Source organism: Stenella coeruleoalba, assembly GCF_951394435.1.
Source record: "Stenella coeruleoalba genome assembly, chromosome: 6".
NCBI classification, from domain to species: Eukaryota; Metazoa; Chordata; class Mammalia; order Artiodactyla; family Delphinidae; genus Stenella; species Stenella coeruleoalba.
Window position 1 is genome coordinate 49,778,054 of NC_137151.1, and position 24,382 is coordinate 49,802,435.

The 24,382-nt window shown below is 37.7% G+C and overlaps 2 protein-coding genes across 2 annotated transcripts in view; both read right to left on the reverse strand.

Annotated features, from left to right (window-relative positions):
• Nucleotides 1–6,936, reverse strand: part of NEB (nebulin) — a gene marked incomplete at its 5' end in the record, with an annotated part of 219,214 nt that extends 212,278 nt beyond the window's left edge. The window contains 5 exons of the mRNA XM_079925461.1: nt 2,630–2,734; nt 3,404–3,508; nt 4,201–4,305; nt 4,775–4,882; nt 6,721–6,936. Coding sequence (XP_079781587.1) covers nt 2,630–2,734; nt 3,404–3,508; nt 4,201–4,305; nt 4,775–4,882; nt 6,721–6,936 — 639 coding nt within the window. The remainder of the gene's footprint in view (nt 1–2,629; nt 2,735–3,403; nt 3,509–4,200; nt 4,306–4,774; nt 4,883–6,720) is intronic.
• A 5,759-nt stretch (nt 6,937–12,695) lies between these two features.
• Nucleotides 12,696–24,382, reverse strand: part of ARL5A (ARF like GTPase 5A) — a 70,860-nt gene continuing 59,173 nt past the window's right edge. The window contains exons 9-10 of the transcript XR_013828884.1: nt 20,488–20,629; nt 12,696–12,872 (exon numbers count right to left, since the gene is read on the reverse strand). The gene's annotated coding sequence lies outside the window, so the exon portion shown is untranslated. The remainder of the gene's footprint in view (nt 12,873–20,487; nt 20,630–24,382) is intronic.

Here is a 24,382-nt window from a genome sequence, read left to right on the forward strand (position 1 = left end):
TGATAATACACCTGTGCAATAGAACTAAATTTCTAGTTTATCAAATGCCTTGATCTGAATGTTTCTTCCATTATCTCAACTCTATTTCTCTTTTCACTAAAGGCATCTTTACCACTTATACCCCTATTCACCCAGACTACCAGTCTGTCATAAACTCATGGATGTTTCCTTTCTCACCTTTATCTCCAATATCTAATGTCATTAACACTTTTTTAAATACCACCTTCAGATTCCTTTCTTCCTCTCCTTTGTCTCCACCATCCCTCTGATTTGTCTGTGTTACTAAAATAATGTTCTACAAATCATGATGTTCCCTGTCTCAATCCACCATATGGTCCATCAAAATTTCTCCAGATTCTACTTTCAGGTGTTTGCTCTTTAATTCTTCTAGGTCTTTGTTAAACATTTCTTGCATCTTCTCGATCTTTGCCTCCATTCTTTTTCCGAGGTCCTGGATCATCTTCACTATCATTATTCTGAATTCTTTTTCTGGAAGGTTTCCTATCTCCACTTCATTTAGTTGTTTTCCTGGAGTTTTATCGTGTTCCTTCATCTGGTACATAGTCCTCTGCCTTTTCATTTTGACTATCTTTCTGTGAATGTGGTTTTCGTTCCAAAGGCTGCAGGACTGTAGTTCTTCTTGCTTCTGCTGTCTGCCTCCTGAGATTCTACTTTTTTCATGTTGTTTTCCTCTCCAAAATCTTATGATGCTTCTCAATGCCTACCATATTATATCAAAGCTATTTTGTCTGATTTTCAAGGTCCTGCTACCAGTTTCTTACAAGTGCCTTCCTAACTGACCACCCAAGCATTCACTTTCTTTTCTTTTTTTTTCAATTTTTTTAAATTGAAGTAGAGTTGATCTACAATGTTGTGCCCATCTCTGCTGTACAGCAAAGTGACTCAGTTATACACATAGAGACATTCTTTTTTTATATTCTTTTCCATTATGGTTTATCACAGCAAGCATTCACTTACTTTGTCCCCTGAAACTCCAGACTCATTTCACTACTGTCCCTTTGTCCAGTACTATCTCTCCTCAAAATGCCTTTCCTGTTCATCACTACCTATTCCCTTGGGATCACCACCTCCACATGGCTTTCTCTGATTATTCACACATGTCCTGTCTTTCTCTTAGCAAATATTAGACTGTAGGGTTTGGGTTTGGCTTTTTTGTTTTTGTTTTTTTTAATTTTTGTCTTGTTTGTTATAGAACACTTTCATCTTACCAGCCTGGTTTTAAATTCTCAGGGGGAAAGGATGAAAATTTCTTGTACTTTTTCATCCTGCCAGGTATGCATGCATAATGGACTTTCAATAAAAAAAAAATTATTGCTCACTTGATAAAGGCCACACAACAACATTGTACATTTATGAGATTCAAAACCAAACAGCTAATCTTAAAAGAGAGGCAGAAGGTCCCCACACATTAAAATTGCTGCCATTTACTAGCAGGCCTTAAAATTTTGTTATGCCTCCGTTACTTCCTAGTTTACCCTGTGGAAGGATAGGATTATATCTGTGCTATATTTTAATCAAATATATGCAAACTGGGATAGAAATATGTCTATTAAACTTGCAGTTGATATCAAATGATAGGAATTAAAAAATAGAGCTCAAAAGTTGGAGATAACCTTCAAATGAGTATGTATAACTTCAGTTCAGGGCAAGATAGGATCCTAGGATGCATTCTAATGAGTCTCAAGATGCCAAGTGACTTAAGTCTATGTTTAACGTAAGGTTCAGGGGTCTATTGAATGAAAGACAATGTCTCATTCTATAATACAGTGTTTTCCTGAAGCCTAGAGCAGTCTTATTTTCAGTATGGCCTCTAGCAAATCAAGGGGTCAAGAAATAAAGTACCTCAAAACAAGGGCTAGTCCTGGACCCAAGTGGTCATCTTTGCTGCTGCTGCTCTCAATTCTAAGAGCTCTATTATGCCTTTTAAGTTCCTCTAATAAAGATTTCAAGGTCTAGGATACTAAAATTCTGGCCAGTGGGGCTGCTGAATTTTTTTTTTTTTTTCACTAACTCTGAAATATCCTCTATGTACACTCAATGGTGAGAGCTCTTTGTGAGATAACCACACCAAGATGTTTGGACAAGTACGTAGTCAGGTCCCCCGTGCAGAAGTAGGGGACATACCACAGTTCAGACTTTATGATTAGGATAGCAAATCAAAATCCTTCAATAACATTGTTCCCTTAATACAACTGGGAAGGTGGCTATAATCCCAATAAGTTTTTTTAAATGCCACTCTAATGTCACAGAAAAACTTAACTCCAGCCAGCGGGATAGAAGGACACATGCTCTAGCGGAAAGAACATTGGTCTTAGGATCACAAGACGAGGCTTTTGGTCTGGGCTCTGCCACTAACTACTTATGTGACCTTAGACGCATGTTCCTCACCAGTAAGAAGAGGGCATTAGACTAACTTATATGTAATATAAATTATAAAATCTAATTTAAATTAGACATCATAAATTATCATGATTCTAGATGTACTCCTTTACAATAATAGCACTTAGTCTTTTTTACAGGAGGAGTTGCAATGAACTTCTGGCTAGAAGACATAATTCGAGGTGTCCTGATTCCACACTCCCAAATGTGCACACTGCACTGCACTTACGTCACTGAGAGCTTTCTGGGCTTGGGCAACCCTCCTCAGCTCCGGGCTATCATTATATGGATAAAACAAAGTTTTGTCAGCTTCCCAGTCTTCAGTGTAAAGTTTCTAAATCAGGGAAGAATGAAAGTTATGAGAACGTGAGAACACACTTACTTGAAATATATAATTTTGAATTCATCCATCAATGGCATAAAGAACCCAGGGCAAGGTGAGAGCAAAGGTAAGTGGAATTCACAAATTCCATTCAATCCAAGTCATATTTATTAATAGCTTCTCCAGCTTCTCCTGACAAGTCTTACTTACAGAAGGGCAGACGTGTCTGATTTTGTTTCATCTCCCCTCTGTAACTGCACCTGCCTCCTGCAGCAAGTACTAATGCAAATGTAAGGAGCCAGGAAGCACTTAGCATAATTGCTGTGCTTAAACCTTTAATAAACCTTTAATAAGAGTGAGAAAATTAAAGCTTTAATGAGAGTGACAGCTGGGAATATCCAAAGTGTACACTCTGTGGGTCTTTGTGGATCTCACAGCAGGCTCTCAGGTGCATCTTTGTTTTCCCCGGTTGTTCAGACCCTCTCCTCTACTTGGCCCAAGAGCTTTCTTCTCAGTTCCTCCTGGCCAGCCCCACCCCTGTAGCCCCACATGTCTCAAGGTTACTCACAAAATGGTTGGGGAACCATATTCCAGATTAGCCAGGGTTTACAGGGTATCCCTCTGCATGACGTGTGGGAGGACATGAGAAGATAGAAGTGGTGACAGAGCAGAAGCCCTTACCTTACTGAACATAGCTGTGTTCTTGATGGCCTGGACAAGTTCAGGGGCATCAGGAGGAAGCAGGTACTTATCCTTGGTGTCTTCCCAGTTCTGCTTGTATAAAACCTGGACAGAAAGAACAGAGGACCTGTGACTTGATGTCTCCCACAAGGGCATGAGGATTTAGAGCACAAAAGGAGAGCACTATGAAGAGTCTTTCAAACTCAAGTTGTCCTCATGCAAAGCCTGCTGATGTGCCACCAGCATCAATTATGGAAACATTGACCATGTCGACATCCCCTGATAATTTGCCTGCATTAGTAAGCTTTTACTTGAAAAGCCTGATTTTGTAAACTAAATCATGATTCTGATTCTCTAGAGATTCTTTACAAAGGTTGCAACCTGTCAGTCATTCACTGAATTTGGATGGTAGATGTGTTTGACTTAGATGGTATTTTTTTTTAATGTTTTAATTAGTTGCCTACCTTTGAAATGTGGAGATTTCTCATAAAAATTCACCTCCCAACTTCTTTAAAAAATAAATAAGAGGTTCTGGTGACACTGGGACTGCATTCTGTGCAGCACCTGCCTGGAGCTGAGTGGCATGGCCTGGGCTTTCCAACCCCCATAGCTCTGACCGGCCACTTCAGTCACCTGTGCAGCCTCCCTGACACGTGTTGCCGTTAGAGCCCACCATGCCTGTGGGTTCAAGTGAGACTGGTGAGCAGGATCTGGCCAGTCCAGTTTTCTCCTCTAAGGCCAGGCAGAGACAATGCACATGCTATTTAGTACCCCAGCTATCCATCCCATGACCTTACCTTACTGACTTGCTGCGACACTTTCTTTGCATGTTCAATGTCCTTTGCTTTTTCGTCTACGTGACAAATAGTTTTAGCAACATCGCCATCCATTCGATACTTAACCTGCAAAAATAATGCACAATTAGAACTCATGACAGGCATGAACATACGAGTATATTAAAGAATATCTTATAATAAAGAGCACTGACCCAATCACTCTATGTCTGCATCACAAAGCCAAGTTTCTGCATTTTAGGTAGAAAACTGTGATCTCCAAAGATCTATAGAGCACTTGTATTTACTGCGTGTCTGCTTTCCCGGGCAAATTTCAGCCTCCCTGTGCTCCAGTATGGAGGATCACAGAGAGCTGGAACTCCCATCTCATATCACCTTTAAGCCAAGCTTTTAGAAATCTCTTTAGGTTCACATTTACAGCAGCATAATCTATGGCCGTTGCTTCCTCTAGATTTCTGGACTGGCTCATAGTAATTCGACCCCTTATTCTCTCCACATCTATTTAAAGCCCTCAAATTCCCAGTAGTAGGCATATATTTGAAATGTCTCTCTCCTTTATTTTAGCAATGCAGCCCACCTCACTGAGTTGATCTTGTACTTTCTTGATTCTGCGAAGTTCTGGGGTATCAGTTGTGATGGCATATGGCTGTCCTTTTGCCTTCTCATAGTTCTCCTTGTATTTATTCTAAAAAGAATATCAGATATTAGCCTAAACCCTGACAACACAGTAGCAGAAATTTCAGGCAATGCACACATCCCCATCTTATTTTTTTAATCTTGCAGGTTATAACAATTATCAATTATAATAGCTCTCTTTTTGTCCCCTACCCTGATTCTCAACAAAAACTAAAATACATATGTTAATTGTTCTTCCTAAACATGGCTGAATACTGGAGACAGTAGAAATTTTATTATAAAATATTGTCTTGGAAATGCCCTAAAATGATTCTTTCAATATTTTTATCGTCTAAATTCACACATAAAAAGCTGGAACCTCAATAATTTTAGGAAATAATTATAGAAATTGAGTCAAGTCTGAAAAGATTTGATTGCTAATACAATGCAAAAATATTCAGTTCAGAAGTTGCAGCTAAATCTCAGTAATTTAGATAACTGAGACACCAGCTGAATTAATGGGAAGTCTAAATTATGAGTATTTTAAAAAGGAATGCAATTTTATTATTTCTGCTAAATATACGAGTTCTTGCTTTAACAATAATATGCATAATTTATCATTATTAATGCTTCAGGAAGACTCAAGTGGAATAGTCAACAATCTAAATTATACTATTGATTTCATTACTAATCACTTTAAAAATATTACAAACCTTTGCCAACATTTTGTTCAGACCATCAGAAATTCTTGAATATTAGTGTCTGAATTAATGAGATTTTTATGGCAATAAATTGACAAATAAATTTTTCTATCTTTGCTGAATACGACTGTGATAAAAGAGGCAAGATAATCTTGTTTTTAGAAATCTAAACTTTAGAAAACCTAAATTTTAGATCATTCAATAATCTGAACTAGAAATTTACCAAATAGTCCCCAGTAGTTAACACTCAACCAGAAATGAATATTTATTGGCCAACCACAACAGGATGCTTTTGACATAAGCATTAATCCTATATAATTCGATGTACCCCTGAGTACCTTTCATCTTTTTCAAACCTCCAGAGGATGTGCAATCAGGCCACCTAGTGAGACCTCAGTCTACTCTGGAAATCAACAAGTGAGATCCATTCAAAGGGGTCTAAACCTGCTGCCAGTCAGTGTAACTTACAAACTGTCCATGGAAATGTAAGGACCAGGGATCATCAAAAGCAGTGATTCTCAACCTGGGCTGCACATTAGAGCCGGGGAAGCTTTTAAAAATCCTCCTCTACAGGTCCCAGGCCTGCCTGGACCAATTAAACTGGAACAGCCTGGGCATCAGTAGTTTTAAAGCTCCTTGGGAATTCCACTGTGCAGCCACAGTTAAAAAACTGCTGTTCCAAGGTACAGTAAAACATTCTGATCCTCATTTTCAGAAGAGTTCTTAGTCTGATCCTGGCTTGTTCAACTACACGTTCTTTTTCACTATACCTCCTAGAGACCTTGTTATATACTGTTAGCTAGTCTACTTGAAGGGCATCATGCTCAGACATAGTGTAGATAAGTGTTATTTAGCTTCTGTGAACTGATTTCAACTAAATCTATATCTATAAATCTATAACTATGATTTCATTATTCTAGACTGGCTATTAAAGAGTGATTAAATCCAGTAAATGCTTTATAGTTGGCCTTATGCTTATTTTGTGGGGACAATTTCAATAAGGATGCTTCCCCTGATGCTGCAATGGTGCAAGTAAATTACCTGAAAGCAGAATTCAAGAGTTACAAGACATTATATTTCTGTACAATAAGTTTTGTCTCATACATGGTTGAGAAACAAAATCCAGCCAGCATCCAAAACAGAGTTGGCTGAGATCAGTAATTTCTCAATAATAAAACCAGAGAAGCAGAAGTTGTTTGAAACTTACTGTGCTGAAGAGATCCTGCATTTTCTGACTGTGTGCAATGTAAGGGGTCATGAACTTTGAAGAGTCCACCTTCTTTCGAACGATTCTCTTCCTCCCCATCGGCTTTGCTGGTACTGGCTGTGCCAGTGCCGGTTTGGAAGTTTCTGTTTGCCCATAGTCAGATGTCTTTGTTGTCGTAGTTTCATAGATTTCTGTTACTGTCTGAAAATTTGACATGCAGTTATGTCAAAATTTGGCAACATTGTTATGAAAGTAAAAACTGAGATACCATAGTCCTGATATACATTATTCTAACTTCAAGTCAGACTGATATCCCTGGTGTTACTTCTCCATATCTAAAGCAGGCCAAAGCAGGAACTCACATGCTATATTCATGTGAAGGCATATTGTGTGACATAAATCTGAATGCTGATTGTGTCAGATTGCATGGAATAAAATGGTTACTGACTTGCAACATTACCTTAAAATTCCATTTGCCTAAAGGAACACCTTAAGATAGGATAAAAATCAAAAATAAAAATATTTTCAAACATTCAAAAATCTTCTTAAACTGCATGGGTAAAGTAAAAGCAAACTGGGATCAGGGAACAAAAAAATGAAGACAATCAAATAAAGCTCAAATTCTTGACTTTAATATTAACTTTTAAATGATTCTAAGAAAAAGTTGGTTGCTTGTTCTGCAGGTGTTTTAAGCATTCTGTAGTATGAGACAAAGAATGATGAACTTGAAAAAATGAATCACATCAATATTACAAGTGATTACCATTCTTTTGGCTTAGTCAGTTAGCACAGGGAGATCAGCTTGGTGCTTTGTGACCACCTAGAGGGGTGTGATAGGGAGGCTGGGAGGGAGACACAGGTGGAGGGGATATGGGGATATGTGTATACATAGAGTTGATTCACTTTGTTATACAGCAGAAACTAACACAACATTGTAAAGCAATTATACTCCAATAAAGATGTTTTAAAAAAATTAATGTGAACTGGAGTGCCATTTACACTAATAAATGCTTAGGAGACAAGAATAATGATGACAACATAATGGGGTAATTGGTTAGCCTCACAACAGTCCTACGTATGTGGTAGGTGGGAGATTGTTGTTTCTTACAACAGGCTTTATAGTGGAAGAAACGAAGGTCCAAAGTTTGGGTCTAGTCCAAGGTTAAAAATACAGTATGTAAGAAAAGAAGATAAGTAGCTAAATCTTCAATCCATCTCATAGTAAAATTTCCTTCACAGCTTATATCATCTGTACCAAAGGAAGAGTTCCAGCATCAATTATGAAAATAGAAACCTAAATGATAAGGAAATTGTACATCTATGACAACTACCTCTACTCTTGTCAGATCATTGTTAATAGGTTGCTCTCTGCCTGTTATTACTGATGTATGGTTGATGGTGAGAAACTAACCAATTTACAACATCTACAGATGTTAGTTTTTATGCAGGCTTCAGGGTTAGCCATCCATATCACTATTTGTCATGCTCAAGAGAAACAGCTCCATGCAGAAAATGAAGCATGAGAGAGCTTGAAAAAAAAAGTTCCAACTTGGAATATTTATGGAAATGACTTTCTCAGAATTCCTAATGTGCCAAAATCTAAGTAGCATTTTATTGTATCATCAAGAACAAAGGCTTGGAGGTGCCATCTCTTTTGGCAGAGCTGGTGCCCCAGAAGTTATGACAGTACACAATAAAACTGTTGGTCCCCGTGCAAATCACAAGTCCAAGGCAATACCTGTGCTGCAGTCAGAGAGTGGTGATAGCCAATGACGTCATTCTAATAAGCATCACCTACACCAAAAATACAATACGAGTAACAAGGGAAACCATCCCTAGCCATCTTGGATATATTGAATAGTAAAAACAGGTAACGTTCATTCTTTTAACACCGGCTGCTGGGCACACAGGTGAGTGATCCTCCAGATTCTCCCTTTTGCCAGCTCGGTGGCCCTGGGAGTCTGAGAGAGGAGAAGGCTCCCTCTGCTTTAATGAGCATGCAGCTCGTGCAGGTGTGGGCTGGGTCTTACCTCCCCCGGCACCTCTTCATAGACTGTCTCCTCTGTGTAATACTATAAATAGAGAACAAAGTTATCATGAGAACTAAAGCAGAAATCACCTCTGCTCTGCCTCAGTAGAACCACTTGGCTTATTTCACTAGTCCAGTTGGTTTTCAATATTTGTGGGAAGGACGTAGGTGAGGGAGGCTGTTCACATTTTGGAACTCATTCCAACTATGTGAAACATCAGGGTAGCTACAGTGAAAGCCCTCAGACTGGACAAGGAGATGCAGACAGAATGACGAGGAAAGTGTCTGATGCTGGCTATTTCTCTGCTGAAGCTATTTCACTTGAGACAAGTAAAAGTTTTTTCTTATGGTACCCTAGATAGAGTTTGCTGAGAAAAGAATAACAATATCTTGAGTGTGTGGGTTGGCAGAGAGGAACTGTGATAAAACTCACTGCTGACTAACAATAAAAAAGAAAACCAGAAACCTCAGTGTGAATAAAATTTTAAAATATTGTTATCATGGAAATGATAGATCCGAAAGCACAGACACATCTCAATTATCCCTATACCACCCTGAGTACTAAGTAATAAGAGTTTCTTCTGGAGTGATGGGCAAATTGCTTCTAGTAGCATGATGGTCCTGAAAGGGTTGCTACGGAGAAATTCCTCATCAACAAAATGTGGGAAAGTTAGGCAGCGATTTGCCACTGATGGCTCTGAGGTGCCTGCAGGCTGGATATGAAGTCAAATCTACTTTTGAGCTACTTCTGACATCACTAGCAATAAATAGACGTGGATAGGAGCTGGCTGACATTTTGTTTCAGATGCTAAGGAGAGTGGAATCCTGCCCCCAGCATCACCCAGCAAAGCTGGGTGAACAGAAGGAAAGACTAGTTTAGGCCGAGGCATACAAGGAAAGGGATAAAAATGAAACACTTGGTTCATTTTCTCAGTTAACAAAATGTATAACATTTTATGCTTCATTTTTTCTTTACCACCAAAACATATTCTTGGGGGGAGGAAAAAACACTGAAGGCAAAATCCCTCTTGGGGGCCTTTCTTTTGCCCTTGGTTCAGTGAACTCTCATCAAATTACTTAACCATTGTCAGTAGGCCACATGGTCTGTTTCACTTGCAGTAAAATTAGCATAAAACTTGCTTAACGTCCCCCACTCCTGTGTTTTCTTTGCTCCTGTACTATTTTTTAAAAATTTGAAATCTAATTCTGTCTCTGTGCCCTTACACATAGCAACATAAATCACAAGCTCTTACAGGACAGAGAATCTCTTGTGTGCTGTGCCTTCATCACCTGGGAACTATCATTTGGACACTTTAGGAAATGCTATTTGATGCTGATCTACATGGAACCATTTTTCTGGCCACACAAAACATCAGTGACTTGAAAAGAAATTTTAAATGAAAGTGAGTGATTCACAACTATTTTGGATTTTCTTAGCATCCAAGTAAAAGCAGCTGTTTGGTAGCCATCAAATTTTACCTTTACTGGGCTCTCATCATTAGTAAACATGTCTTAGAAAAAAGCTTACCAAAAAAGGCAACATTATCCAAATGGTTGGCATTAACTTACATGCCAAATCTCTTTTTTTTTTTAGAGCTGTGCCACTAATTAGATAGTACATCTCTGCCTTTTCCTTTCTTTCCAAGTTTAAGTTTGAGTACAGAATGACAGTACAATTTTATTTAGTTGTCCAAGATCCCCAGGAGATATATTTTTAAAGCTAGTTCCTGTCTGTTTTGTGAATTCTTCCCTGCCCATTTTCTTAAATCTGCCACCATCCCATTCTCATGGCATCTTTTTTGAGGTCAGAGAGACCTTGGTTCAATTCTCTCTGGCAGAAAGTCTATTAGTATATCACCTGCTGGTCAGACCCAGAAGCAGTAATGGGAACAAAATGGCAAGGGTGAGATGCCTAAAAATAGCCTCCTCCATTTTTATGACATCTAGTTAAATCCATCAAATCCAGCACTAAGGACAATTTCCAGGGACCAATGAACACAATTATTTTAAGAAAGACAAGGTATACTTAAGTTGGAGGCTAAAAAGTATTCCTGGTATTACCATCATAGGAAAGGCAATTTAATTTATAATTGTGCTAGTGCTTCATAGTGATTATTCTGACCATCAGGGACGTATGTAAAATGCACTAGTGATAATACTGAACACTGAAGACAAGACCTTTGGCATTTAAGCCAGATAAGTTGAACATTATATTGAATGAGTCTCAGTCTGGGTTTTTTTTTTCTTTTCCTTCTTCTTCATATCCTTCAGTAATAAAAGCAATTTTATTTGTAGAATAAAATTTTCTTGACCTAAATATAAACTGCTCCATAAAATAATCTTCCAAAGACAAATTTTGGCACGTTCAATTTGAATTTGATTCTGGGTAACGCTTAAAGTTAATTTCATTCTTATTAAAAAGCACAGATTTTCAAAGCTGCCTCCACCTATCTTGGGCACTTAGAGATTTTCACATGTGTAGATCATCATGGTTAATTGGTAATTAAGGACCTTCAGATTCAATGGCAATGTATCACATGGATGCTAAAGGCAAGAGGTGGTAAAGAAAACCCACAACATAATAAAAACAAAATAAAATAAAATAAATATAAAATATATATATAAAATAAACAATTAACAACTTTATAACTCATGTCAGATATCCACCAATAATCTTGAGGGAATATTTCAAGATGCCCACTATGATCTTTGTTTTTCTTCAAAATTCAAATGCAAAAGATAGTCTTGTTCCCTTGGGTAAATATATTGGAGTTGGTGGGGAAGTGTGGCTCCAGCTGCCACTTGTGAGACAAGTAAAAATAAACTCATGAGTTTGCTTTTATATATGTATGTGTGTGCACATAAACATATATAAAATCTCCCATATGTCTATAAGCTCATATATATATATTATTCTGAACACTTGGTCCATTTCGCCCTATACGTAGATAATTAGCTGATTGAAGCAAAGAGTAAGTAGCTTTTTCCTCTGTGGCTGTGCAGACACTAAGAAATAGAGTTCAGTTCTCAGAACTTTCTCTTCATCCCCTCAGTCCCTTTGATCATGGGGTCTGGGAAGTGGGGAAGAATGTAACTTCAGAAGACAAATGAAAATCTGTCTTTACACCACACTTTTTTTTTTTCCTGAGAGTTTAAAGAAAAGCAGAAGTGGGAAACAGTGATACTTCTTTTCAGTTCTACTCCCACATAATTATAGTGAAACTGAACGTAAAATATTCCTTTCTTATGCTTTAATGATGACTCCTTGAGAAGTTATAATAGACAATGTGTTTTTCGAATGATTAGATTCACCTACACGATTTTGATTGTCGCCACATAAAATTCTCTGCTGTCAGAGTCAGGATTTTAAAAAATCTTACCTCCACCACCTCCTCATATTCTTCGTCATCTGCCATTTTCCCAGAGTAGTAGTGGCACCTACAAACTTTTCATGTTCCAGACGAATGAAAATACATTAGAATCTATACACTAGAAAATACATTAGAATCTATCCCCAGGACTGAAACCATCTTATAACATTCTAAAAACAGAATTTAAGGCTAATCCATTCCACATATTCATATATTTTTGCAGGCTAAGTGAGAAAAGACATTTAAATACAGGTCTAAAAAATCTGAGCCTTCAAATTTCTTTTTTTTTTTCAAATTTCTTTCTCTTGATTCCCGCAGGAATATGTTTTGTATTGCTACTTCTAGCTATATGATCAATTTAGCTAAAGTTGTAAAAGGAAGCTGAGGTAAGGGAGGTAAAGGGTTTGGATTCAAAGGTACAGAGTATTTACATTTCCAGATACCTGGAGAACAGTATTTTCAAGTAAAATTTCAAGCAAAAATTTTAGTGAAAGTTCAGCTTGGCTTTCAGAAAAAGTTGGAGTTTTTCCTGGTAGCATCCAAATTCTAGGAGGGCTGCCTTAGGTCTCCATCCTGTTCTACTACATTGTATGCAATAGATCCTATGCTTCAAATTAGAACACATAAAAATAAATCTGTCAACGGACTTTAAAAGAAAAAATAGAAACCTCAAGGCAATGGGGTTATTCTCTTCCCGAACACCATTGGCCTGTGTGGCTTTTTCTCTTTTGTTTCTGTAGCTCTGTTCAAACCTGAAAAATAACAAATTGTTAAAGCATTGATTGAAGTACATATGAGAAGGTGGGTCTCTGGCCTAAGCTTCTAATTCAGGAACTAGCAAAAGGATCTCCCAAGGCCTTCTTAGTTTGACGCCAGAGAGTAGGACTCTCCCTTGATAAAAGTGGATGATGATTTGGAGCAGCTGTCCCTTCGCCCAAAGATATTTGCCATGTAAATCAATACCCCAGCTGTGGCTGGTTTTGTTACGCTAGCAAAACTGCCGCTCCTTCTGAGGCAAATGAAGCCCAGTAGAACCAGATAAATATAGGAACGTAGAACATAGATCCTTTTTGTACTAATATATTTAGGAAAAAAAAGGCAAAAAATGAAAAAAAATTGTTAGACAACAGAGCCAACTCAGTCAAGCAATAAATTGGTTAATATAGGACTCGACTCTAATCACACACTACATGTCACGTATTAGTAAGGTCTGAGTAGGGCAATGAGGTTACAAACTTTCCTAGTCACATTTGCGTCACTCATTTCCCCAGTTACAACCCAAACTTTGGAAAATACTTCAAAGGAAGTTGTAGAACAGCTCCTGAAAGAATATTACAGAAAAAGCCGTAAATTGGCCTTACCTTCAATCTACCAAATAAATTTCCTCAGCAGCAAAGCCTCTCCCAACTCTCCCCTCCTGAGAACCCCAGGCAAGAGCCAGCGAGGAGCCTGGGCTCCGAATTATCATGTGGCCAGAGCAGCCAATCAGATCTCGAGTTGCTCAAATTTCAGAGGCTAAATATACTGAGTGAGCTTCTGAAAACCACCTGTTCATCAATTCCACTAAAGGATAAAGGGTAACAAATTGCTTGCATAGAAGTATTCAAATGTAATGGAATTTTACCTAACTTCCAGAGTACGGGGTTCAAATTTATGTTTAATCTCTCATTTCCTACAGCTCTGTTTAATACCATATTCATGCAAAAGAATTTAGAAGAAAATCACCATGACTTTGAGGGGCTTTAAGCTTTCTGCAACTTTCTTCCTGTCAATTTTCCAATCTTCATGGAGATAACTATGCTCGCTCATATACAGCTCACCAGGTGAGCCACAGGTAAGTCACAGGTGTTAATGTGAAAGAAACGGGGATAAGATCCAGAAAACATCAAGTTGGCAAAACCAATTTTTAAAAATGTGATAAAAATGAAGTGATTGGTGAAAATACTTGATGGTGACACTAGATAAGGTATCCACAGGGCGTAATTAGAGAGATTAGGCCCCATCATTTTTCTATTACTAAACCAGGTGGGGAGAATGCCAAGATCATGTTCATCACCTTCTCCCTTTCTAAGCATGCCTAGCTGCTAGGAATGCAGAGCCTCTCATATGTAACTGGGTTATTGATTTTCTATTTACTCAAATGCTTCCTAGAAGCAAAGTGTGAATGCAGGCACAAAAGGGTTCAATTTCTGAACAGCAAGGGCAGATAAAATGGAAATCAGTAAATTACTAGAAGATAATGCTCTATTACGCAAGTCAGAGTGTAAGGCATTGACTTCGTAAAACTCATCCAACAATTTTCTACCTGAAATCAATTTTCACTGATTTAATCCCTTTCCACTTCCCTGTATTAAGGCAAAAACTCCATGGGTCACTCACATTTTGATATGGATTTGAAACTAAACATATTATTATAGTTCTTTTTGGTTAAATGTTAGGAAGTAATGTCACATTTCAAACATACGTATCTCTCCCCCTTCCATGATTCATATGGTGGTAAAATTTGAACATCATTTTATCATCTGAATTAATTATACCTGTTCCTTTTGTTTCCACAGGTTTTATGACCAAGGAATATTTGTGTGGATTATGAGATTATTCACCTGGCAGCTGCAAACTAGAATTATGACTTACTATTCATTATGTACTTTTTAAAAGATGGTGTTAAATTGAAAAATAATACGGGCCTTTTAAAAAGTAAAAAATAGGCATAGATTAATGCTTATCTGGAGTTATGCCCTCGAGACAAAAGAGCACCTCTATTTTTCTGGCCTATCAACGGCCTCTTCTGTGGAAAAAGAATCAATTGACACCTTGATCTATTGGTAGCTTCTTATCATATGCCTTATACATAGTAAGTGCTCAATAAATGTTAGCTATTATTATTTTTAAATTATTATTACATCTTTAAACATTTTATTGGAATCTTTACTCTTTATATTAGACTGAAATACCAAAATATTGTGAAACTTCTGAAACCAGTAGGTAGTTAGTCTCAGAATTTATGAATCCATAGGAGTTTGGCTATAAGCCTATATAATTGGCTACAAAACAAAGCAGGGTACAGTGAGGTACCAATAGCAGAGCTTCAGATGATGCTTTCTGAAATATCAAAGTATAGAAGTGGCACGTCTGGGGACCAGAAAAGATTTGATGGAGGAAATGGCATTGTAAAAGAGTTTTTGTTGCTGCAGTTTGATTTTATTAATTATTTTAACCAAATTTTATCTGCACATCATTTAAGAATCAAATAGTTTTGCAAGGCTTGTTATTAAAATCAGTGCCTCCTGTTTCCACTATTCCTTTATTTTTCCCACCTTGGAAACAATAATTTTAACCCTTTTAACTGAATCTTTTGTTATTTATCTCTACACATTTAACAAAATGTCTATATTATTCTTTTCTGAGTTTTCCAGTCATTGGCATTATCTGTCAGGTTCCCACCTTGGAAGATCAGGCTTTAGTTCTCTTTTATATAACCCCCACTCTCACCCGACACAAGCTTCATCCCCCATCTCTATCCTCCCAATAATGTTCTATTTATGTAATTCAGAATTCAATGTTTATGTTATTATGATTAGCAAAAGGCCATTCATAGCTGAACCCCATATATATATTATGATTATTTTTCTTTTCCTGCACAAGGGTTTGTTTTTCTGCAAGTTGATAGTTTTTGTTGCTGTTGTTGTTGTTTTCTGTCTCTCCTTTTTTTTCTCCATCGGCTTCATTTTTCCAGATAAGCAGTAACCAATAGAGCTCTCTGCAGTCATGGAAAAGTTCTATACCAGCACCACCAAGATGGTAGCCACCAGCCACGTGTGGTTATTGAGAATTCAAAATATGGCTGGCATGACTGCACAACTGAGTTTTTATATATTTTTTTGTTTAATTTAAACTTAAATAGTCACATGGGGCTGGTGGTTATGGTGTTAACAGCACAATTCTAGAGGCTTATCACTACCTCAAACTTTCTGTCTAAATCCGCTCTTGGTGTTTTCAAAGACATCAAGTAGCATTTTATAGTTATATCCATTTCATCTTAGATCTCTCAGGGAGCCTTTTGTTCTATCCGACCTAATTTCCTGGTACTCAGATCTCATCTTGATGCCCCTCACTGTCATTCTGGGGATTATGTAGATTACAATATGAAAATTCCCATTCCTTTAACTAATATTTATTATGTACAATGTAGCAGGCACTGTTCTAGGTGCTTCCATCCTGCAGCAGGAGTTGACTAAGCACTTCTTGCTTTTTAACGGAACTGCAATTTAGTTTGGGACAGAAATATGCTAATTTAAAAAATACATTCCTCCTCAATTCCTTAAATGTTAGGGGAAAAAGGTGACATAGTTTTGCCAATAAGATTTAAGTGTAATTCTAGAGAATAAGCCTTCTGGGAAAGGTATGATTTTACTGAGGAGCAGGGTCAGATTCAGCAGGCACGTACTGTTTTCCTCTTGCCATTCCACCCTTCTCTAGGCCTGGGACACAGATGTAATGTCCGAGGGCAGAGCATGAGGGTGTAAGTCATACACTAAGAAAGGTAAAGCTAGAAGGAGACTCAGGCTTTAATAACCCCCTTAATTTTTATATTTTGTAATTATTTTATAATTTAATAAGTTTAATATATAATTGCACAAATAATTACATTGTATTTTAAATTTTCCTGCGTATTATATATTTTTTTCTGTTTTGCACTTTACCAACTACTAATAAAGTTGGTTATTTATTCATATGTTTATCGACCATTTGTATCTTTTATTTGGTGTATTATTGGCCCATATCTCCCCACCTATACTGATTTATAGTCATTCTTTTTTTTTTAAATTTTATTTATTTATTTATTTTTGGTTGTGTTGGGTCCTAATTGCTGCGCGTGGTCTTTCTTTAGTTGCGGTGAGCGGGGGCTACTCTTTGTTGCAGTGTGCGGGCTTCTCATTGCGGTGGCTTCTCTTGTTGCGGAGCACAGGCTCTCGGTGCATGGGCTTCAGTAGTTGGGGCACACGGGCTCTAGAGCACAGGCTCAGTAGACGTGGCACACGGGCTTAGTTGCTCCATGGCATGTGGGATCTTCCCAGACCAGGGCTCGAACCCTTGTCCCCTGCATTAGCAGGTGGATTCTTGAACACTGCGCCACCAGGGAAGCCCCAGTCATTCTTAATATATTATAGCTATTGGCCATGTGTTTCTTCTGTGTGTCGTATTTCCTCCAAGTTGTTCATGGTGTGTGTGGCCATAAAGATGTTTTAAATCCATATGCAGTCAAATCAGGCAATCTCTTCTTTCCAGTTTCGACTCTACTTAACAAGTAAATTGAATTTGAAATGCCACTTTTAGCACTTGTTGAATTAACATGGATGTCTGTTTCTAGTCTCTTGTGTTTTTTCTTGTTTTGTTCTCCTTTTACTTTCTGGGTTTTTGTTTTTGTTTTTTACTTTAATTTTGTTTCTGTTGTGAAGTATAATATATGGAAAACTGTATAAAGCTTATGTGTACAGTTTAGCAAACGGTGGTAAAGTGAGCATTTATATAACTATCACTCAGGTACAAAAAGGTCATTTCTGTCATGACCTTGAGAGTAAAAATGTCCTTGCTTTTATTTTTAGTTTTGCCACCTCTGTATGCACTCCTAAACAATATAGTTTAGTTTTGTCTGTTTTTAAATTTTATATAATGGATTCATGCTGTATGTAATGTTTATAACTTAACTTTTCACTTAATGTCATTACTTTTATTATTGTATAATATTATCATATAATAATGTTTATTATTGTGTAATAATTTAATTATTGTACAATATGACAATACTTCTATTTATCCATTCTGCTGGTGAGGAGGAACTGAGTATATCCAGCTTTTGTCAGTTAAGAGCAAAGTTGAAATGAACATTGTTGCACGTGTATTCTGGTACTCATAGACAATTAACTGACCAGAGTATGTAAGTAGGCAGGTAAATTATAGGTTGAGGAGTATGCTTATCTTCAACTTTATTAAATAATGCTACCTGTTTTCCAATGTTGGTACCAATTTACATTCTTATCATGTAAATTGATAAGAATTTTTTACATTCTTTACATGTATGCTCTTAACCTGGCCACCACTTAAGATTAAGCTTTCTAAATTTCATCTGTCTGATGGGTGTGAAATAATGTAATCTTGTGGTTTTAATTTGCATTTCCATGACACTAGTAAAGTTGAACTCTTTTTCCTATGTGTATTAGACATTTGGATGTTTTGTTGTTTTTTGAGAAGTGTCTGTTTAATTCTCTTGCCCATTTTTCTGTTGAGTTCTTGGCCCCCTGATCATTGATCTATTAGTATCCTATAAAGGATACTAATCCTTTGATGGTTATACATGTTGTAAATATCTTCCTCTCTCTGTGATTCTTTTCATTAGTTTCACACTGACATTTGATGAACAGGAGTTCTTAATTTTCATGTAGTCGACCTCATCAATTTTATCCTTTGTGACTAGCGCAGACATGTGGACACGGAGGGGGAAGGGGAGGGTGGAATGAATTGGGAGATTAGGTCTGACATAAATACACTACCATGTGTAAAGTAGATAGCTAGTGCGAACCTGCTGTATAGCACAGGGAGCTCAGCTCGGTGCTCTGTGATGACCTAGATGGCGGGGGGGGGGGGGGGGGGTAGGTCCAAGAGGGCGGGGATCTAATTATACATAGAGCTGATTCACTTCATTGTACAGGAGAAACTAACACAACATTGTAAAGCAGTTATACTCCAATTAAAAAAAAAAATTCTTCCCTAAGATCATGAAGATGTGTTCCTGTATACTTTTCTAAATACTAGGAGTCTTACCTTTCATATTTGTGTTTAACCTATCTGGAAATTTTTTTTTATATAATGAACAAGAGATCTAATTTTATTTTTTGCATATGGATAGCCAATTATGCCAGCACCTTTTATTAAAAATTCCATTGTTTCCCCACTGATGAAATTCCTCCTCTGGTATCAATCCTATCCATATATGTATGAGTTCTTTCTGGACTCCCTATTCTATCCACTGGTCTACAATATCACACTGTTGTAATTCTGTAGCTTTATGATCTGCCTTGATGTCCGGAAGAGCAAGTCCTCCCACCATATTATCTGTAAGAGAGTTTTGGCTCTACCTGTCTTGGATATTCTACATAAATTTTAGAAGTGGCTTATCAATTTCCCTAAAAAGTGTTCATTCAATTAATCTATTTGACTCTTCCTAAATCAGTATCACACTGTTTTAGTTATTGTACCTCTTTTGTATGTTTTGATATCTGTAGGGCAAGCTTCCTTCATTCTTCTAAAATTCATTTAGATATTCTTATACTTTTGTTCTTTTAGAAGTACTGAGAATTAGTTTATCAAGTTCCATGAAAATTATCTTTGGATTCTTTTTTAATAATTGCATTGAATTTGTAGATTTATTTTGCAAGAATTGATACTTGATAATGTAATCTTCCCATCCAGATTCTTTTTTACATCCATTACTAAAGTTTTATGGTTTTTGTTATATAGGTCTTGCACATTAATAGTATAAGTGTATTTCTAGGTATATTAAAGCACTTATTTTTACTGTAAATTAGATTTTGTATAGACTTTCTAGTAGATACTATGTATCAAGTTCTTTTTATTCCTGTTATTGATTTGTCATTTGTTACTATTAATAACTTTTTCATAAAATTTATTAGGATTTTGAGAAAGGTGGAAATAAATGTGTGTGCTCAGTCAGCTATCTTGAATCCAAAGCACGGACACAGCATTTTTGAGTGAATTTTGGATACAACTTTAAGATCCAGAAATGACAGGGGGAAGAGCATTCCAGGATTAGTAGATAGTATGAGCAATCACATAGGGGTGGGAAAGTGTGTGGCATGTTTGAGGAATGAAGATTAATCTGGTTTAGGTCAAGTAAGGTATATGTAGAGAAGTAATGGAAGACTCTAAAGTAGAAGTTATGCTGTGGAGGACCCTGAATGCCGAGCTAAGCAGTGGAAAATGGCATGTTCTGACATTGCCATATGGCTGTTCTCTTCTACATAGTGTAGAGCTTTAGCTGCTGTCTCTTTAGTGTAGAGACAGTAGCTAAACAAATATACATCAGAAATACATTATACAGTATACAGTTAAATACATTCAACTGTGAAACATGCAGATACAATAACATAGCAGGATATGTAGGTATGAATAAGAGATTTCTCAAATTATCAAAACTCCCAGGTGTTATTTGCTTTCCAAAATCCATGTCAGACATACTAAATTTCAGCAATATGCCTACTCACCCTTCTAAATACTCCTACCTCCTCCTACTGATGCTCCCTACAATGAAAAACACATAAACATGGAAGAGGGAGCTTTTAAAATTACCTTCTGATCCATTTCTAGGTTCTCTTTCTCCTGTCCCTGCTTCCTTGGAGGTCTTGGACATAGGTTTATCTTCTAAGTGAGTTCTTCATGAAGTTTCCTGGTTTTGAGAGTCCTGACTTTGAAGCAGCGAGTCTCTGGATCTCTGTATTGCAATGAGAACAGCCAAGGGCTTTCATTGTTTTGCTTCTGTTTTCCCTCTCCACAGCCTAGCCCAAAATTGTCCTTTCAACCCACTACCCATAGATATTCAATTGTTATGCAGTGAATTATCAGAATTTACAACAATTTACTGTCCATTGCCAACCAAACTTCGCAAATGAATGGGTCTCAAAAAATGTCAGCGTTAAATTGCTGATTCCTAAAGAATTTCCAACATGAGATATAAAGATAAGATAGCAAAGCTGGCTTTCTTGTGTGGCTTTGAACTTACTCCATAGTCAGTACCTCCAACTCTTGCCCTCACACACAAATATACGTGTGTATGTGTGTGTGCATCTTTGCATGCATATATGTGTATGTATGTGTATATGAATTTCTTTCCAGGAAAATGACTTCCCAAATACTAGTTTGAATATATGTCATTACGTTGTTGTTGAAAATAAGGTCTAGAGTTCAAAAATTATTCATTACATGTATTTGTGTATACATGTATATGTAAGTATGAACAGAGAGGCAGCCATAGAATTTACAACATAAAAGGTACATCTAGCTTAGATGACAATTTTTTAAATTGAATATACATTTCCATGTCCATTAGTGATTGTATGAGCTGGTCTTAGGGGAGGAAGCTGCTGTATCACTTTCTAGTTAGCAAGAAAAGGCTATGTGAAGGAGGTGGCATTTTATGAGGTCCTGTATATGCCAAACCAACCTACCTAAGCCATCCTTTGAGAGTGATTTATTAAATAGTTCTTTAAAAAAAAAAAAAAGGTTAACTAGTTCTTAACGCTCTTTGTGAGGTAATGAGCAGTCTGGGAATGCCTAACTCACTTGACAGAGTTTGAACTAATATCTAACTCACCTTTCCATCACTGTCAGCGGGACCAGAACAGTTTGTTTTTTAAGAAGGAAAGTGGAGAGAGTTTATCAGCAATGTTTTCTTGGTTAGTCACATAACATTGGAAGTTGGAATGTTTGACAATATAGCAATATATGGGCAGGTAAACAGTGGACAATAATTGTCCCATTGATTCTCAAGTGCAGTGTAGCCCCAGGAAGACCCTGAAATGCAGGTCTATTCCTGAAATCCAGTTCAGCATGGTATGGGCAGTCTAGCTGACCTATTGAACACAGGTGGTCTGGAGGTCACTGAAAAACTGGGTCAATTCTATCTTCTCCAGTGACTCAAGATATGCTTTAGGGAGGGCTAAGATGGCATTGCAGATCCTGAATTAAACAGATAATCTCAGATCCAAACTGTGCCTAAATAGGGCACCCTGGAATTATTATTTCAGTAGACAGCTGCCTAGAGTGGGCATGCCTGGTGCTTGGTTACCCCTGAGATTAGTTTGGGTTTTTTTAAAATAAATTTATTTATTTTTGGCTGCAATGGATCTTCGTTGCTGCACGCGGGCTTTCTCTAGTTGCAGCGAGCGGGTCTCTACTCTTCAGAGTGGTGTGTGGGCTTCTCATTGCAGTGGCTTCTCTTGCTGCGGAGCATGGGCTCTAGGCATGACAGCTTCAGAAGTGTGGCACACGGGCTCAGTAGCGCAGGCTCAGTAGTTGTGGCGCATGGGCTTAGTTGCTCCGCAGCATGTGGGATCTTCCCTGAGCAGGGCTTGAACCTGTGTCCCCTGCACTGGCAGGAAGATTCCTTTTTTTTTTTGAATTTTATTTTATTTATTTTTTATACAGCACGTTCTTATTAGTTATCTATTTTATACACATCAGTGTGTACATGTCAATCCCAATCTCCCAATTCATCCCACCACCACCACCCCCTGCCACTTTCTCCTCTTGGTGTCCATACGTTTGTTCTCTACATCTGTGTCTCTATTTCTGCCCTGCAAACCAGTTCATCTGTACCATTTTTCTAGGTTCCACATATATGTGTTAATATACGATATTTGTTTTTCTCTTTCTGACTTAACTTCACTTTGTATGACAGTCTCTAGATCCATCCACGTCTCTACAAATGACCCAATTTCATTCCTTTTTATGGCTGAGTAATATTCCACTGTCTATATGTACCACATCTTCTTTATCCATTTGTCTGTCAATGGGCATTTAGGTTGCTTCCATGACCTGGCTATTGTAAATAGTGCTGCAATGAACACTGGGGTGCATGTGTCTTTTTGAATTATGGTTTTCTCTGGGTATATGCCCAGTAGTGGGATTGCTGGGTCATATGGTAGTTCTATTTTTAGTTTTTTAAGGAACATCCATACTCTTCTCCATAGTGGCTGTATCAGTTTACATTCCCACCAACAGTGCAAGAGGGTTCCCCTTTCTCTACACCCTCTCCAGCATTTGTTGTTTGTAGATTTTCTGATGATACCCATTCTATCTGGTGTGAGGTGTTAACCTCATTGTAGTTTTTTTTTTTTTTAATAAATAAATTTATTTATTTATTTATTTATTTTTGGCTGTGTTGGGTCTTTGCTGCCGTGTGCGGGCTTTCTCTAGTTGCGGTGAGCGGGGGCTACTCTTCATTGCAGTACGCAGGCCTCTCATTGTTGTGGCTTCTCTTGTTGTGGAGCACAGGCTCTAGGGTTGTGGGCTTAAGTAGCTGTGGCTTGTGGGCTCTAGAGCTCAGGCTTAGTAGTTGTGGAGCACAAGCTTAGTTGCTCCATGGCCTGTGGGATCCTCGTTGGCCAGGGCTCGAACCTGTGTCCCCCGCATTGGCAGGCAGCTTCTTAACCACTGCGTCACCAGGGAAGCCCCTCATTGTAGTTTTGATTTGCATTTCTCTAATAATTAGTGATGTTGAGCAGCTTTTCATGTGCTTCTTGGCCATCTGTATATCTTCTTTGGAGAAATATCTATTTAGGTCTTCTGCCCATTTTTGGACTGGGTTATTTGTTTAATATTGAGCTGCATGAGCTGTTTATATAGTTTGGAGATTAATCCTTTGTCAGTTGCTTCATTTGCAAATATTTTCTCCCATTCTGAGGGTTGTCTTTTCGTCTTGTTTGTAGTTACCTTTGCTTTTATGTTTCATTAGGTCCCATTTGTTGATTTTTGTTTTTATTTCTGTTACTCTAGGAGGTGGATCAAAAAAGATCTTGCTGTGATTTATGTCAAAGAGTGTTCTTCCTATGTTTTCCTCTAAGAGGAAGTGTTCTAATTTCATTCTTTTACATGTAGCTGTCCAGTTTTCCCAGCACCACTTATTGCAGAGATTGTATTTTCTCCATTGTATATCCTTGCCTCCTTTGTCATAGATTAGTTGACCATAGGTGCGCAGGTTTATCTCTGGGATTTCTATCCTGTTCCATTGACCTATATTTCTGTTTTTGTGCCAGTACCATATTGTCCTTTTTTTAAAATTATTTATTTTTTATTTATTTTTGGCTGCATTGGGTCTTCGTTGCTGTGCGTGGGCTTTCTCTAGTTGTGGCGAGCAGGAGCTGCTCTTTGTTGCAGTGCACAGGCTTCTTATTGCAGTGGCTTCTCTTGTTGCAGAGCACAGGCTCTAGGTGCACAGGCTTCAGTAGTTGTGGCACATGGGCTCAGTAGTTGTGGCTCACGGGTTCTAGAGTGCAGGCTCAGTAGTTGTGGCATACGGGCTTAGATGCTCCATGGCATATGGGATCTTCCCGAACCAGGGATTGATTTGTGTCTCCTGCATTAGGTGGGTGGATTCTTAACCACTGTGCCACAGGGAAGTCCCATATGTCTTGATTACTGTAGCTTTGTAGTATAGTCTGAAGTCAGGGAGTCTAATTCCTCCAGC